The 15,936-nt window shown below is 38.5% G+C and overlaps 1 protein-coding gene across 4 annotated transcripts in view; it reads left to right on the top strand.

The window, feature by feature from the left end:
- The window catches only part of DPP8 (dipeptidyl peptidase 8), a 68,391-nt gene that overhangs the window by 16,784 nt on the left and 35,671 nt on the right, over positions 1 to 15,936 (top strand). For 3 of the 4 annotated variants that reach the window (XR_007133150.1, XM_047767100.1, XM_047767102.1), the window contains 3 exons: positions 6,443 to 6,616; positions 7,833 to 8,001; positions 15,127 to 15,237. Coding sequence is in view for 3 of the 4 variants with exons in the window: in XM_047767100.1 (XP_047623056.1) it covers positions 6,443 to 6,616; positions 7,833 to 8,001; positions 15,127 to 15,237 (454 nt within the window). In the remaining variant the exon portion in view is untranslated. The remainder of the gene's footprint in view (positions 1 to 6,442; positions 6,617 to 7,832; positions 8,002 to 15,126; positions 15,238 to 15,936) is intronic. The other variant, XM_047767101.1, reaches the window with a different exon arrangement.

Raw genomic sequence — 15,936 nt, 5'->3', positions numbered from 1 at the left:
TGATCACTGTAGCTTTGTTGTATAGTCTGAAGTCAGGGAGCCTGATTCCTCCAGCTCCATTTTTCTTTCTCAGGATGGCTTTGGCTATTCTGGGTCTTTTGTGCTTCCAAACAACCTTTAAGATATTTTGTTCTAGGAGTTCCCTTTGTGGCGCAGTGGTTGACGAATCCGACTAGGAACCATGAGGTTGTGGGTTGGATCCCTGGCCTTGCTCAGTGGGTTGAGGATCCGGCGTTGCCGTGAGCTGTGGTGTAGGTTGCAGATGCGGCTTGGATCCCACGTTGCTGTGGTTCAGGTGTAGGCTGGCGGCTGCAGCTCTGGTTAGGCCCCTAGCCTGGGAACCTCCATATGCTGTGGGAGTGGCCCTAGAAAAAGGCAAAAAGACCAAAAAAAGAAAAAAAAAGATATTTTGGATATTTCGTTCTAGTTCTGTGAAAAATGTCTTTGGTACTTTGATAGGGATTGCATTGAATCTGTAGATTGCCTTGGGTAGTATAGTCATTTTTTATATATATATAATTTTAATTTTTTTTATTATACTTGGTTTACAATTTTCTTATGTACAGTATGGTGACCCAGTTACACTTACATGGATAGATTCTTTTTTCTCATATTATCATGCTCCATCATAAGTGACTAGATATAGTTCCCAGTGCTACACAGCAGGATGTCATTGCTTTTCCATTCCAAAGGCAATAGTCTCCATCTATTAACCGCAAGTTCCCATTCCATCCTGCTCCCTCCCTCTCCCCGTTGGCAACCACGAATCTATTCTCCAAGTCCATGATTTTCTTTTAGTATAGTCATTTTGATAATATTGACTCTTCCAGTCCAAGCGTGTGGTATGTCTTTCCATCTGTTTGTGTCATTTTTGATTTCTTTCATCAGTGTCTTGCAGTTTTTAGAGTACAGCTCTTTTGTCTCTTTAGGTAGGTTTATTCTGAAGTATTTTATTCTTTTTGATGTAATGGTAAATGGGATTGCTTCCCTAATATCTCTTTCTGGTCTTTTGTTGTTAGTATATAGAAATGCAGTTGATTTCTATGTATAAATTTTGTATCCTGACACTTTGCCAAATTCATGGATGAGCTCTAACAGTTTTCTGGTAGAGTCTTTAGGATTCTCTAGGTATAGTATCATGTCATCTGCAAATAGTGATAGTTTTATTCTTCCTTTCCAATTTGGATTTCTTTATTTCTTTTTCTTCTCTAATTGCTGTGACTGGGACTTCCAAAACTATGTAGAATAAATAGTAAGTAGTGGCGAGTACAGACATCCTTGTTTTGTTCCTCATCTCAGTGGGAATTCATTCAGCTTTTCACCATTGAGAATGATGCTATCTCTGGGTTTGCCATATAAGGCATTTATTATTTTGGGTAGGTTCTCTCTAGGCCCATTTTTGGAGGGTTTTTATCAGAAATGGGTGTTGGATTTTGTCAAAGGCTTTTTCTGCATCTATTGAGAGGATCGTATGGTTTTTATTTTCCAGTTTGTTAATGTGTATCATACTGATTGACTTGTAGATATTGAATCCTTGCATCCCTGGGATAAATTCCACTTGATCATGATGTACAATCCTTTTAATGTAATGTTGGATTCAGTTTCCTAGCATTTTGTTAGGATTTTTGCATCTATGTTCATCAGTGAAATTGGCCTGTAATTTTCTTTTTTTGTGGTATCTTTGGTTTTGGTATCAGGGTGATGGTGGCCTCATAGAATGAATTTGGAAGTGTTCCTTCGTCTGCAATTTTTTGAAATAGTTTCAGAAGCAAAGTTGTTAGCTCTTCCCTGAATTTTTGATAGAATTTGCTTGTGAAGCCATCTGGTCCTGGACTTTTGTCTGTTGGAAGTTTTTAAATCACAGTTTCAATTTCAGTCCTTGTGATTGGTCCATTCATGCTTTCTGTTTCATCTGGTTTAGTCTTGAAAGATTGTACCTTTCTAAGAATTTGTCCATTTCTTTTAGGTTTTGTTTTATGGGCATGTAGTTGCATGTAGTAGTCTCTTATGATCCTTTGTATTTCTGTGGTGTCTGTTGTAACTTCTTTTTCATTTCTAATTTTATTGATTTGAGCCCTCTCTCTTTTTATTCTTCATAAGTCTGGCTAAGGGTTTATAAATTTTGTTGATCTTTTCGAAGAACCAGCTTTTAGTTTCATTGATCTTTTCTCTGGTTTTCTTCATTTCTATTTCATTGATTTCTGCTCTGATCTTTATGATTTCTTTCCTTCTGCTAACTTTAGGCCTTGTCTATTCTCTCTCTAGCTGCTTTAGACGTAAAGTTAGGTTATTTATTTGAGCTTTTTCTTGTTTTGTGAGGTAAGCTTATATTGCTATAAACTTCCCTCTTAGAACGGCTTTTGCTGCATCCCATAGGTTTTGGAGTGTTGTATCTTTTGTTGTTATTTGCTTCTAGGTTTTTTCTTTTTTCTTTCTTTCTTTCTTTTTTTTTTTTTTTGCCTTTTCTAGGGCCTCACCTGCGGCACCTGGAGGTTCCCAGGCTAGGGGTCTAATCGGAGCTGCAGCCACTGGCCTACACCACCACCACAGCAATGTGGGATCCGAGCCACATCTGCAACCTACACCACAGCTCATGGCAACACCGTATCCTTAACCTACTGAGCAAGGCCAGGGATCGAACCCGCAACCTCATGGTTCCTAGTCAGATTCATTAACAACTGAGCCATGATGGGAACTCCTGTGTCTAGGTATTTTTTAATTTCCTCTTTGATTTCTTCAGTGATCCATTGGTTGTTTGGTAGCATGTTGTTTAGTCTCCACGTGTTTGCGTTTTTTGTAGTTTTTTTCTTGTTGATTTCCAGTCATATAGCATTGTGGTTGGAAAAGATGCTTGATATGATTTCAATTTTCATAAAGTTACTGAAGCTTGATTTGTGGCCCAGAATGTGATCAACCCTGGAGAATGTTCTGTGTGCACTTGAGGAGAATGTGTATTTTGCTGCTTTTGGATGGAATGTCCTATAAATACCTATTAAGCCCATCTGCTCCAATGCTTCATTTAGGGGCTGTGTTTCCTTGTTTATTTTCTGTCTGGATGATCTGTCTATTGCTGTAAGTGGGGTGTTAAAGTCCCCCACTATGATTGTGTTATTGTCAGTGTCCTTTTAAGGTTGTTAGCAGTTGCCTTATATATTGTGGTGAACCTATGTTGGGTGCATAGATATTTAAAATTGTTATATTGTTTTCTTGGATTGATCCTTTGATCATTATGTAATGTCCTTCTTTGTCTCTTAAAATATTCTTTATTTTAGGGTCTATTTTGTCTGATATGAGTATGGCTACTCCAGCTTTCTCTTGATTCCCATTTGCATGGAATATTTTCTTCTATCGTCTCACTTTCAATTTGTATGTGTCCATAGAAGTGAAGTGGGTCACTTGAAGACAGCATATATATGGGTCTTGTTTTTGTATCCATTCAGCCAGTCTGTGTATTTTTTTTTTTTTTTTGGTCTTTTTAGCTATTTCTTGGGCCACTTCCGCGGCATATGGAGGTTCCCAGGCTAGGGGTCGAATCGGAGCGGTAGCCACTGGCCTATGCCAGAGCCACAGCAACGCAGGATCCGAGCTGCATCTGCAACCTACACCACAGCTCACGGCAACACTGGATGGTTAACCCACTGAGCAAGGGCAGGGACCGAACCCGCAACCTCATTGTTCCTAGTTGGATTCGTTAACCACTGCGCCACGATGGGAACTCCCAGTCTGTGTATTTTGGTTGGGTCGTTTAGTCCATTTACATTTAAGGTAATTATTGATATGTATGTTCTTATTGCCATTTTATTAACTGTTTTGAATTTGTTTTTGTTGCTCTTTTCCTCTTCTCTTCTTCCCTTGTTTTCTCCTCTTTTTGTTTGATGACTATATTTAGTGTTGTATTTGAGTTGATTTTTCTTATTTGTGTGTGTTTCTATTACAGATTTTTGGCTTGCAGTTACCCTGAAATTTTGATATAGGAGTCTATATTTATATACAAGGTTATTTTAAGTTGTTGGTCTCTTAATTGTAGGTGCATCTCCAGTGTCCTGCATTTGGACCCTTCTTACGATTTCTGATTTTGGTAGCATATTTATGTGTGAATGATTTCCTACCTTTACTGTATATATGCCTTTACTGGTGATCCTTGTCATTTGTAGTATTTTTGTCTCTAGTTGTGGCCTTTTCTGCCTAGAGAAGTTCCTTTAGTATTTGTTGTAAAGATGGTCTAGTGTTTCTGAGTTCTCTTAGCTTTTGCTTTTGCTTTCCTTCAAATCTGAATGAAAGCCTTGCTGTGTAAAGTAATTATGGTTGGAGGTTTTTTTCCTTTCATCATGTTAAGTATATCATGCCACTCCCTTCTGGACTGCAGAGTTTCTGCTGAAAAATCTGCTGATAACCTTATCAGGGTTCCCTTGTATGTTATTTGTTTCTTTTCCCTAGCTGCTTTCAGTATTTTCTCTTTGTCTTTAATTTTGGTCAGTTTGATTAATATGCATGTTTGGGTGTTCCTCCTTGGGTTTATTTTATATGGTACTTGTTGTGCTCCCAGGATTTGAGTGAATGGTTCCTTTCCCATGTTAGGGAAATTTTCGACTATTATCTCTTTGAATGTTTTTTCTGTCCCTTTCTCTCTCTTTTCTCCTTCTGGCACCCCTATAATGCAGCTGTTGGTGCGTTTAACATTGTGTCAGAATTCTCTGAGACTGTCTTCATTTTTTTTCAATATTTTTTCTCTTTTCTGTTCTGCATCAGTGATTTCTGCTAGTCTGTCCTCAACCTCGCTCAGTCGTTCTTCTGCCTCCTGTGTTCTGCTGTTGGTTGCTTCTAATGAATTTCAGTTATTGTATTTTGTATCTCTGCTTGCTTAAGTTTTAAATCTTGTATTTCTTTGCTCAGTGTTTGCTGTAAATTATCAATCTTTGCCTCCAGTCTATTTCCAATGTCTTGTATCATTTTAACTATCATCAGTCTAAAGTCTTTTTCCTGAAGGCTGATAATCTCCAGATCACTTAGCTCTTTTTCTGGGGATTTTTTCTTGCTCCCTTATCTGAGTTATAGTTCTCTGCCTTTTCATTTTTATAGGTTTTTGGTGTGGTCTCCTTTTTGCAGACAATAGAATTGTAGCCTCTCTTACTTCTGATGTCTTCACCCCTTGTGCAGATGTAAAATTTTAAAACTATTACATATTAGATTTTTTTTTTGTCTTTTTGCCGTTTCTAGGGCTGCTCCCATGGCATGTGGAGGTTCCCAGGCTAGGGGTCTAATTGGAGCTGCAGCCACTGGCCTACACCACCGCCACAGCAACATGGGATCCAAGCTGCATCTGCAAGCTACACCACAGCTCATGGCAACGCCAGATCCTTAACCCACTGAACAAGGCCAGGGATCGAACCCGCAACCTCATGGTTCCTAGTCGGATTCATTAACCACTGAGCCCCGACAGGAACCCCTAGATTTGTTTTCTTTATATTTCTTTAAAAAAAAAAATTATTTTCTATTTTGGCCACCCCATGGCATATAGTGTTCCTGGGCCAGGGATCAGTTCCAAGCCGTAATCAAGACCTGAGCCACAGCTGCAGCAACGCCAGATCTTAAATCTGCATTCCAGCCCTCCCAGGACACTGCCAAGCCCATTGCACCACAGCAGCAATTCCTAAATTTATGTTTGTATCAAATAATACTTTTAGCTTGGGAAAACCCCCCCTCATCATCAGTCATTAATTACAGATATTCTTTGAGGGAGATTTTAACAGATGCTTTAGATAGGAAAACAAAATGAGACATTCTACTTTGAAGATTGGTTTTAAAATCTGTTTCTAGTCAGAAATACTTTAAAAAGAAAAAAGAAACACAAAACTCTAGCCAAATGAGTAAAAGAGATAGTAACTCTTATATAAATTTCAAAGAAGAGATCACTATACACCACAATGGATCAAGAAACTCTTCTGCTTGATATTTGAGAACTTTACTCCATGCCAATCATTGTGCTAAATGATTTACATGTTTTTATCTAAGTTAATCTTCTCAGAGCTGATTTATTACTGTTTTGAAAGGAAGAAAATTACTTTTGAAGAAATTAAGCTACTTGCCCAGAGTTGTTTTGAGGGTCAAAGCCTAGATTCAAACTTCACTTCAAAATCTATTCTTAATTGCATGCAGAACTGTTGAATTACATTTAAGTTGTAGAAGATCTTGAACGCCAAGCTAAGGTAGTGAGACTTAATTCTTGCACTCAAATGTATGCAGTAATCATCTAAGAACTCTTTATCGAGAGATTTTTTTAGCAGACTTCCTGAAATTGATGTGATTAAAGTTGCTGGCAAATTTTGGAGTCACTCAAAATGTAAACTCAATAATATTGGCAATACTTGAATTTCAGTGCTAAAAGCAAAAAGTCAGCTTTCAGAAGACTAGAAAGGAGACTTCTCTTTTCCTTCTGCATTAGGCAACACTGGATTATGGAATGTATTCTCGAGAAGAAGAACTGTTAAGAGAAAGAAAACGCATTGGAACAGTTGGAATTGCTTCTTATGATTATCACCAAGGAAGTGGAACATTTCTGTTTCAAGCTGGTAGTGGAATTTATCATGTAAAAGATGGAGGGCCACAAGGATTTACTGTGAGTTGGTGTTACTGTTTGTTAAATCTTCTCGGGGGGGAGTTCCTGCTGCGGTGCAGTGGGTTAATGATCTGGCTTGTCTCTGTGGAGGTGCCAATTTGATACCCAGCCTGGTGCAGTGGGTTAAGGATCTGACATTGCTGCTGCTATAGGTCACAGCTCTGGCCCGGATTCAATCCCTGGCCAGGGAACTTACATATGCCGAGGGTGCAGCCGAGAAAGAACAAATCATTCTGTTTTGGGGTCCTAAAGATATTTGCATTCAAATTGGAAAGATAATTATTTACCCACCAGTTGTTTAATACTAATTTAGTAGTAAAGAAAATAAGAAATAGAGTTAATTTTTGCAGTGACCTTAATATACAATTTTTAGAATGCTAAAAACACTTGCTGTTTGGGAAGAGATAGTAAAGGGTATCAGTGCCCAGTTTTTGAGTAAGTGCTGAGAGGGATTTTGGAAGATAATAGTATCACAAGGCAGTCCATTTGTGGTTCCCCTAAAAGTTTAATTCATCTAAATAAATGGTTTTAAATGTTTTATTTTATTCCACAGTTTTTTATGTGATATTAGAACTGTTCTGATAGAATTGTGATGATTCTAGCTTTCGTTCCTTTTTTTGAGCCAACTATTTTATACTGGTGAGATTAGTTAGAAATATTTAATAAGTTAAATAGTCAAATTGTTTAATAAAGTTATATAACAGTAATTATTAAGCAGATTTGGGCAACAAAATTTATGAAGTGCTCTTGGAGTTTCTGTTGTGGCTCAGTGGTTAATGAACCCAACTAGGATCCACAAGGGCTTGGTTCCATCCCTAGCCTTGCTCAGTGGGTTAAGGATCTGGCGTTGCTGTGAGCTGTGGTGTAGGTCACAGATACAGCTCGGATCCCTTGTTGCTGCAGCTACAGCTCTGATTCGACTGATAGCCTGGGAACCTCCATATGTCTCAGGTTCAGCCCTAAAAAGGACAACAACAAAAATTTATGAAGTGCTCTTATATTGTCTTTATTTCCTCTCCTAGTACTCTTAGCTTATTAATTCTTAGGGGTAAAAAGTGTCCTTCCACAGGTTAAGGCACATGAAAGTATTTTTCTGGGGAGCAATTATCGTAGTCAATATTATAGTTGGAATTATTATTCATTTTAAGAAGGGTGCTGGCAAACTAATATATATGTCAGCCTGATTCTTGCCCCTAAATGTTGTTTACTTTTCTAGCAACAACCCTTACGGCCCAATTTAGTGGAGACTAGTTGTCCCAACATTCGGATGGATCCAAAATTATGCCCGGCTGATCCAGACTGGATTGCTTTTATACATAGCAATGATATTTGGATATCCAACATTGTAACAAGAGAAGAAAGGAGACTCACCTATGTGCACAATGGTAATTCAAATTCTTCAAATCTGCTTTCCTGAAAAGTATTTTTAAAATGTAATTTGCTTTTACTTACATTTTGAAAGTGAAGCATTTGGATGATCTTTATTTTTTAAATTTAAATCTTCAAAAATTTTTAAAAAGACAGAAGAACAGAGGTATGTACCACCTATGTGCTGCCTTTTTTTTGTTTTCTTTCTTTTTGTTTCATTCCTTCTTTCCTTCTTTTCTCTCTTTCTCTTTGTTTCTTTCTCTTCCTCTCTTTCTTTCTCTCTTTCTCTCTCTCTTCCTTCCTCCCTCCCTCCTTTCCTTCTTCCCTTCCTTCCTTCGCTCCCTCCTTCCCCTGAGACATGTGGAAGTTCCCAGGCCAGGGACTGAACCCACACCACAGCAGTGACAACACTGGATCCTTAACCTGCTGTGCCACAAAGGAACTCCAGTGCTGCCTTATTGAAATGATTAAGACAGTACAACAATAGCATCTCTGACATGATTGTTCTTTTAGCCTAATAAAATGGCCAGAATTTCCCCCAAAACTGTTCTTAGTGCCATACCCGTGGCATATGGAAGTTCCCAGGCTAAGGGTCAAATTGGAGCTATAGCTGCTGGCCAACACCACAGCCACAGCAATGCCAGATCCCAGCCATATCTGTGACCTGTACCACAGCTCATGGCAACAACAGATCCTTAACCCACTGAGTGAACCCAGGGATCGAACCCCCATCCTCATGGATACTAGTCGGGTTTGTTACTGCCAAGCCATGATGGGAACTCCCTAAAATAAAATTTTAATTAAAAAAATTAATCTTGTTTTTAGGAAAATAAAATGAAAAAGCTAATAATATACACTATAAGAACGACTTAAAAATTTATTTCCCCTTTTTGAAGGTCTTACTTTGTTATTTTGTCATAATAGGAAAAATAAAACTTTGTAGAACTGTGTGTATTGTGCAAATATTTAATTTTTGTTGAAGTGACTGTAATAATGCTAAGCACTACTGAAAGCACAGAAAAGATGTAGATGTTTTCCTCTAAAGCTCTCATACAAACGAAGAATGGAAAATAGTGTATTGCTTTTGTGTGCGTGTGTGTATGTGAAACAGACCTTAAAATTAAGTTCCATAATGAAGGATCGTCACTCTAAAAATTTTTTTCCATAATCTAATGTTCACAAAACTATTTTATTGGGCATCTTCCTTAATAAATTATTTTAGAGTGTGATAGTATATTGACAGCAAACATTTTTTCATCCTTAGGATAATCAGTGTTATAGAAGAAGCCTCTTCCTGAACAATATACATTGATAGAAAGAGCACTGAATTAAGAGTCAAGAAATCTGTTCTATTTAGTCAATCAGTAAAGCTATATTAAGTTCCTATGTGCCAGGGAATGTGGCAGGACCTAAGCATATAAAATTGAGTAAGACATAGTCTTGGCCTTTTTTTTTTTTTTTTTGTCTTTTTGCTATTTCTTGGGCCACTCCCGTGGCATATGGAGGGTCCCAGGCTAGGGGTCGAATCGGAGCTGCAGCTACCGGCCTATGCCAGAGCCACAGCAAAGTGGGATCCGAGCCTCGTCTGCAACCTACACCACAGCTCACGGCAACACCGGATCGTTAACCCACTGAGCAAGGGCAGGGGCTGAACCTGCAACCTCATGGTTCCTAGTTGGATTCGTTAACCACTGCGCCATGACAGGAACTCCAGTCTTGGCCTTTAAGGAAACCATATGACCAAATGATAATACAGAATAAGAAGCAAACTTTGCATAGGGTGTTATGAGAGTACCAGAAAGGGATAGTGAACAGAAAGGGCCTCCCTGAAGAGATGACACTTAAACTAATCTTAAATAGTGACCGTACATTAGCCAGTACACTCCAGGCAAGGGGAATGCATGAGAAAGGTCTTGATGCAGAAGGTACTGTGGTGTGTATGAGAAGTTAGAAGCAGTCTGATGGTCCTAAAGCCTAAGGTTTAGTCAAGATTGTAGGGAAAGTTAAGGCCAGCAGGTAAGAGCCAGGAGAAGGGTAGACTATATCTTCCCTAAATTGCCATGACCTTTGTCATGATGTGGGGTTTCATTAAAAAGTTTTTAGCACTTGAATGGTGTGGTCAGAGTTACATTGTAGATAAGTTGTTCTGGATATTTTGTGAAAGTTATGTTTGAGAAGTACAGATCTAGAGACAGAAACAACAAAGCTTGACTGTTGCAGTTATCTAGGTTTTAGAGCCTAAAACTAGAGTGTAGAATAGAGAAAAGGGAAGGGATGGAGCAGGGAAATTTTTAAGTAAAAAATACATGTTTTGGTATTTAATGAGTCTCCATCTGGAGTCAGGGAATCAGAACAGCTATCCCTGGCAATAGAGAGTTTAAGTTGAAAGTTAGTAAATCTGGGTTGGAAATCCTAGTCATTTGTTAATGCTTTCAATAAGCATTAAATACTATGTACTAGTTATTGTACTTGAGGCTGGGACTGCAAACCTTTGACAGTAAATGTTAGAAATAAGGCATCTTTTTAGTCTGTGTATTTTTTTCTTCTGTAGAATTGTTTTCCTCATGCGATGCAGAATTTAAAGTAGAAACCACTGAAACTCTACAGGATGCTATAATAGTGTTTTTTTAATTTTCTGTGCATGTAGGTATGTGGTATATTTATTTTTTTATATTTATATTTATTTTCTGGCTTAGTTATAGTAGTTAAAAATATAGTCTAGAACTTGAGTATCTGGATTTAAGTCCCAGATCTACCATTTTTTAGCTCTGTTACTTCAAGTCATTTATTTTCAATCTTTTTTCTCTTCTGTTCTGCATCCGTAATTTCCACTAATCTGTCCTCCACCTCGCTTATTCGTTCTTCTGCCTCCTGTATTCTGCTGTTAGCTGCTTCTAGTGAATTTTTTATTTCAGTTATTGTATTTTGCATCTCTTCTTGTTGAAGTTTTATATCTTGTATCTCTTTGCTCAGTGTTTCCTATAAGTTATCCATCTTTGCCTCCAGTTTATTTCCAATGTCTTGCATCATCTTCAGCATCAACAGTCTTTTTCCTGGAGGCTAAGAATCTCCTCCTAGCTTAGCTGTTTTTCTGGAGTTTTTCCTTTCTCCCTCATCTGAGTTATAGTTCTCTGTCTTTTCACTTTTATAGGTTTTTGATGTGGTGACCTTCTTACAGATACTAGAGTTGCAGCCTCTCTTACTTCTGGTGTCTGCCCCCCTTGTGGCTGAAGTTGGTATGGGGGCTTGCTGTAGGCTTCCTTATGGGAGGGGCTGATGGCTGCCCCCTGGTAGGTGGAGCCAATTCTAATCCCTCTGGTGGGTGGGGCTTAGTCTCTGGATGGGATTAGAGGCTGCTGTGTACCTGAGGGGTCTTTAGGTAGCCTGTTTACTGAGGGGTGGGGCTGTGATCCCACCTGGGTTGTTGTTTGTCCTGGGGCTTCCCAGCAGCTGACTGATGGGTGGGGCCAGATTTTCCCAAAACGGCCACCGGCCACCTCGGCCACCTCCGGAGAAAGGCAGCTGCTGAATATTCCCGAGAGCTTTGCTTTCAATGTCCTTCCCTCACTACAAGCCACATTCACCCCTGTTTTCCCAGGATGTCCTCCAAGAACTGTGGTCAGGTTTGACCCAGATTCCCATGGAGACTTTGCTTTGCCCTGGGACCCAGTGCACGTGAAAGTCTGTGTGCGCCTTTTAAGAATGGGGTCTCCCTTTCCCCCAGTCCCATGGAGCTCCTGCGCACAAGCCCCACTGGCCTTCAATGCCAGATGCTCCGGGGCTCTTTCTCCCCGTGCCAGATCCCCACACGTGAGAGTTTGATGTGGGGCTGAGAACTCACTCCTGTAGGTGAGTCTCTTTCTGTGAACCAGTTAGTTTCCAGTCTGTGGAGCTTCCCACCCCAGAGGTATGGGGTTGTTTACATCTCGAAATCGCCCCTCCTACTTCTTGATGTGGCCTCCTCTTTTTCTTCTGGAGTAGGTTATCTTTTTTTAAGGTTTCCGAAGATTGCTCAGCCTTTAGTTGTGAATTTTGTTGTTTTTAGGAAAGAAGTTGAGCTCCAGTCCTTCTATTCCACCATCTTAATCTCGTCCCCATACTTCAAGTCATTTAATATATCTCTTTGTTTCCATATCTGTAGAAAGGATAATTAATAGTATGTCATCATAGGGTTGTTATTGCAATTTTAATATTTGTGAGTTTTTTCCAGACAGGGTCTGAAACATAGTAAGTGCTGTTTAAGTGTTTATTTAGACAGAAGGGTGCAAAGAGAGTAAGCATATCATTCTTATTTCTCTTAGTCACAATAGGTTTCCAAATAGAAGTCCTGTTTTGGATGGGTTTAGTCAGTTAACATGTGCATTTGTTTATTCTCTGCCTAGTGTGATAGGGGAATTTAAAAGTAACATGATACCAACATCATCTTTTGAAAGACCTACCATAATGAGAGAACAAAATGATACCATTTATTCATTTAATAAATCTTAATAATTGAGGTCTGTAATAAGTGATAGGGAGGTACAAATGAGTGATGCCTATTCTCACATCTAAAGGAGAACAAAATATAGAATAATATGGAAGGTAAAACTTTGAGGTAGTTGAAAGAGCCAAGAAAACTAAACACTGGTTTTAGCTATATCGTAAAGTCCCAAATTCCAGAAACTCTGAAAACTGAGTTTTGTTTTCATTAGGTTGGTGCTGAAACTCATTTGGTGGCAAAACCTGACCTAAACTGACCTGAGGATATTTGTAATCTTCATCCTACTTAAGAGATTAAGTTTGCCTGTTCCTAAATTTGCTGTAAGAATATTGGGGTATTTGATTACCCTCCTGAAATGCAACAAAATTGTGTTATATAAATATATAAATTCCCCAAATTCTGAGTTCTATACACTTCTGGACTCAAAATTTTTGGATAAGGGGTTATTGGTTCATATTGCACATTTGTTTCAGACAATATGTAGGAAATACAGATTAGAAAAAAATATATTGAAACTTACCTATAAAATTAAATCATTGTGAGATATTACTACACACCCAAAACAACACCAAATGTTGGAGAGGAATTTTCATACATTGCTAATAAGAGTATAGAATAATACAGATACTTTGGAAAACTGGCAGTTTCTTATAAATTTAAATATACGCTTATCACACTACCAGCCATTTCAGTCTAAGTCCTTTTTTTTTTTTTTTTTTTTTTCTTTTTCTTCTCAGGGCTGTACCCTCAGCATATGGAAGTTCCCAGGCTAGGGGTTGAATCAGAGCTTCAGCTGCCAGCCTTCACCACAGCCACAGCAACACCACATCTGAGCTGTGTCTGCTACCTACACCACAGCTCATGGCAACACCAGGTCCTTAACCCACTGAGCGAGGCCAGAGATTGAACCCACCACCTCATGGTTCCTAGTCAGATTCGTTTCCACTGTGCCACAAAGGGAACTCCAGTCCTAGGTCTTTATTCAAGAGAAGTGGAAACATAGGTTCACACAGACTCTTATAAGAATGATCATGGCACTTTTATTCATTGTAGCCAAAAACTAAAAGCTGCGCATATGTCCATTAACAGATGAATGGATATAAGAACTGTGGTATACAATGGAGTATCACTCAGCAACAACATAAAGTATACACTGTACGATTTCACTTAGATGAAATTCTAGAAAATAAAAAACTAACCTATGGTGATAGAAATCAGATCAATGGTTGCTTCTGGGGCAGGAATGGGAGGTGACTGGGAAGAAGCATGAGAAAACACTCTAGGGTGTTGGAAATATTCTGTCTTGATAGGGTGTGATTGTGCAAGTATATGCAGTTTTATCAAAATAAATGATATACTTAAGATTTTGTAAATCATAAAGCATTGAAAAAAAAAGCTTGTCCATAGTCTTACTATGTAGACAGAACCGAATTTTGATTTGTATTCCAACACTTTAAAAAAATGTATTGGTTTTTTTTTTTTTTGTCTTTTTGCTATTTCTTGGGCCACTCCCGCGGCATATGGAGGTTCCCAGGCTAGGGGTCCAATCGGAGCTGTAGCCACCAGCTTACACCAGAGCTACAGCAACTCGGGATCCGAGCCGCATCTGTGACCTACACCACAGCTCACGGCAACACCGGATCGTCAACCCACTGAGCAAGGGCAGGGACTGAACCCGCAACCTCATGGTTCCTAGTCGGATTCGTTAACCACTGTGCCATGACGGGAACTCCAAAAAATGTATTGTTATAACATTTATTTATTAATTTATTTAGCTTTTTAGGGCTGCACCCGAGGCATGGAGGTTCCCAGGCTAGGGGTTGAACCAGAGCTACAGCTGCTGGCCTACAACACAGCCACAGCAGTGTGAGATCCGAGCTGCATCTGCAACCTACACCACAGCTCATGACAATGCTGGATCCTTAACCCACTGAGTGAGGCCAGGGATCGAACCTGCAACCTCATAGTTCCTAGTCGGCTTTGTTTCTGCTTAGCCACAATGGGAACTCCTGTATAACATTTTTATAAATGAAGTCACAGTGTATGTCATTCAGTAATATGCTTTTTAAAATTCAAGGATGTTGTAACATTTCCCCATGTCATGAAATTTTATATGATTGTGGCCTTTGTGGTTTTTTGGTTTTCTTTTGCAAGAGTTCTCTTTAAATCCTTTATTGGAAACCTAAATATAAAATAGATAAAGCCAATTTGCTTTGGTTGAATGGGAGGAGGAATGGTGAATTACATGGTCTATAAAACCCCCTTCTAGGTCTAAAGACGTACTTCTCTATGTAGCAGAGTTGTTTTTCCCGTGGTCCTAGCTAAATGGGAAAATAATAACTAACATATGGAGCACATACTGTGGTTCAGGCTTTGTTCTAAATCCTTTATGTGAAATAACTCATTTAGTCTTCATAACACCATACAAGGTAGATTCTTCTTTCCATTTACAAATGGGACACTGCAGTAGAATGTGGTCGGGTAATTTGCCCAGGGTCAGTCATTTAGTAATTCAAAACCTAGATTTGAATTCAGTCCATTTAGCTCCAGAGTTTACCACTATAACGTAGCTGCTTTTCAAAATAAATGGAATCATTCTGCTTTGTACCTATGAAAAGATAGAGAACTTCCTGTGATAATTTTACCTTTTATGTTTGTTTAGAGCTAGCCAGCATGGAAGAGGATCCCAGATCAGCTGGAGTTGCTACCTTTGTTCTTCAAGAAGAATTTGATAGATATTCTGGCTATTGGTGGTGTCCGGAAGCTGAAACAAGTAAGAAGATTCAAAATAATATATTATAGATCAATTAAAGTATTATGAGATTCAACTACCAATTAATTAAGTGCATAGATTCTTAATTCTGAATAATAGATTCAAAATGATGAAGATTAGCTCCTACCAGTAGTTATTTAGAATGTTCAGGCTATATCCTACCATAATGACTTCTCATAAAAACAACTGAACTGTGGTTGAGTACCCCAGGTCCTTCAACTCTCCTTGCCAATTTTTCATCTAGAAGCTGATCTTCATTATACTGGTGGCAACATAGGTGGCAGGATAAAAAATACTACCTCTTAATGGGAGTTGCTATAAAAATGTAGGATTGGTTAGAGAGAGTGCATGAACAGATGGCCAAATTAGTGTATGAATGGATCAGGAAAAAAGGACACAGATTCCTCATTTTTCTTGGTGCATTCACAAATATTTTACTGGATGAGAAACAACTAAAGCAAAAGCTTTCAAACCTTTTGACTATGATCCAGTTAGAAATTGGCTTTACAGTCTAATTTAATATATTGTATGTATACTCTATACATAAAACTAAAAAACAAATTTCATGAAGCAATATTTATTCTTATACGTAATGTACTCTGATATTATATATTTTTTCTTTTTGTTGTATTTTTATTGTTTTTTCATTTTTTATTTTTTATTTGTCTTTTTAGAGCCACACACATGACATATGGAAAT

Source organism: Phacochoerus africanus, chromosome 2, assembly GCF_016906955.1.
Source record: "Phacochoerus africanus isolate WHEZ1 chromosome 2, ROS_Pafr_v1, whole genome shotgun sequence".
In the NCBI taxonomy this organism is placed as follows: Eukaryota; Metazoa; Chordata; class Mammalia; order Artiodactyla; family Suidae; genus Phacochoerus; species Phacochoerus africanus.
This window is presented reverse-complemented; position numbering and strand designations above follow the sequence as displayed.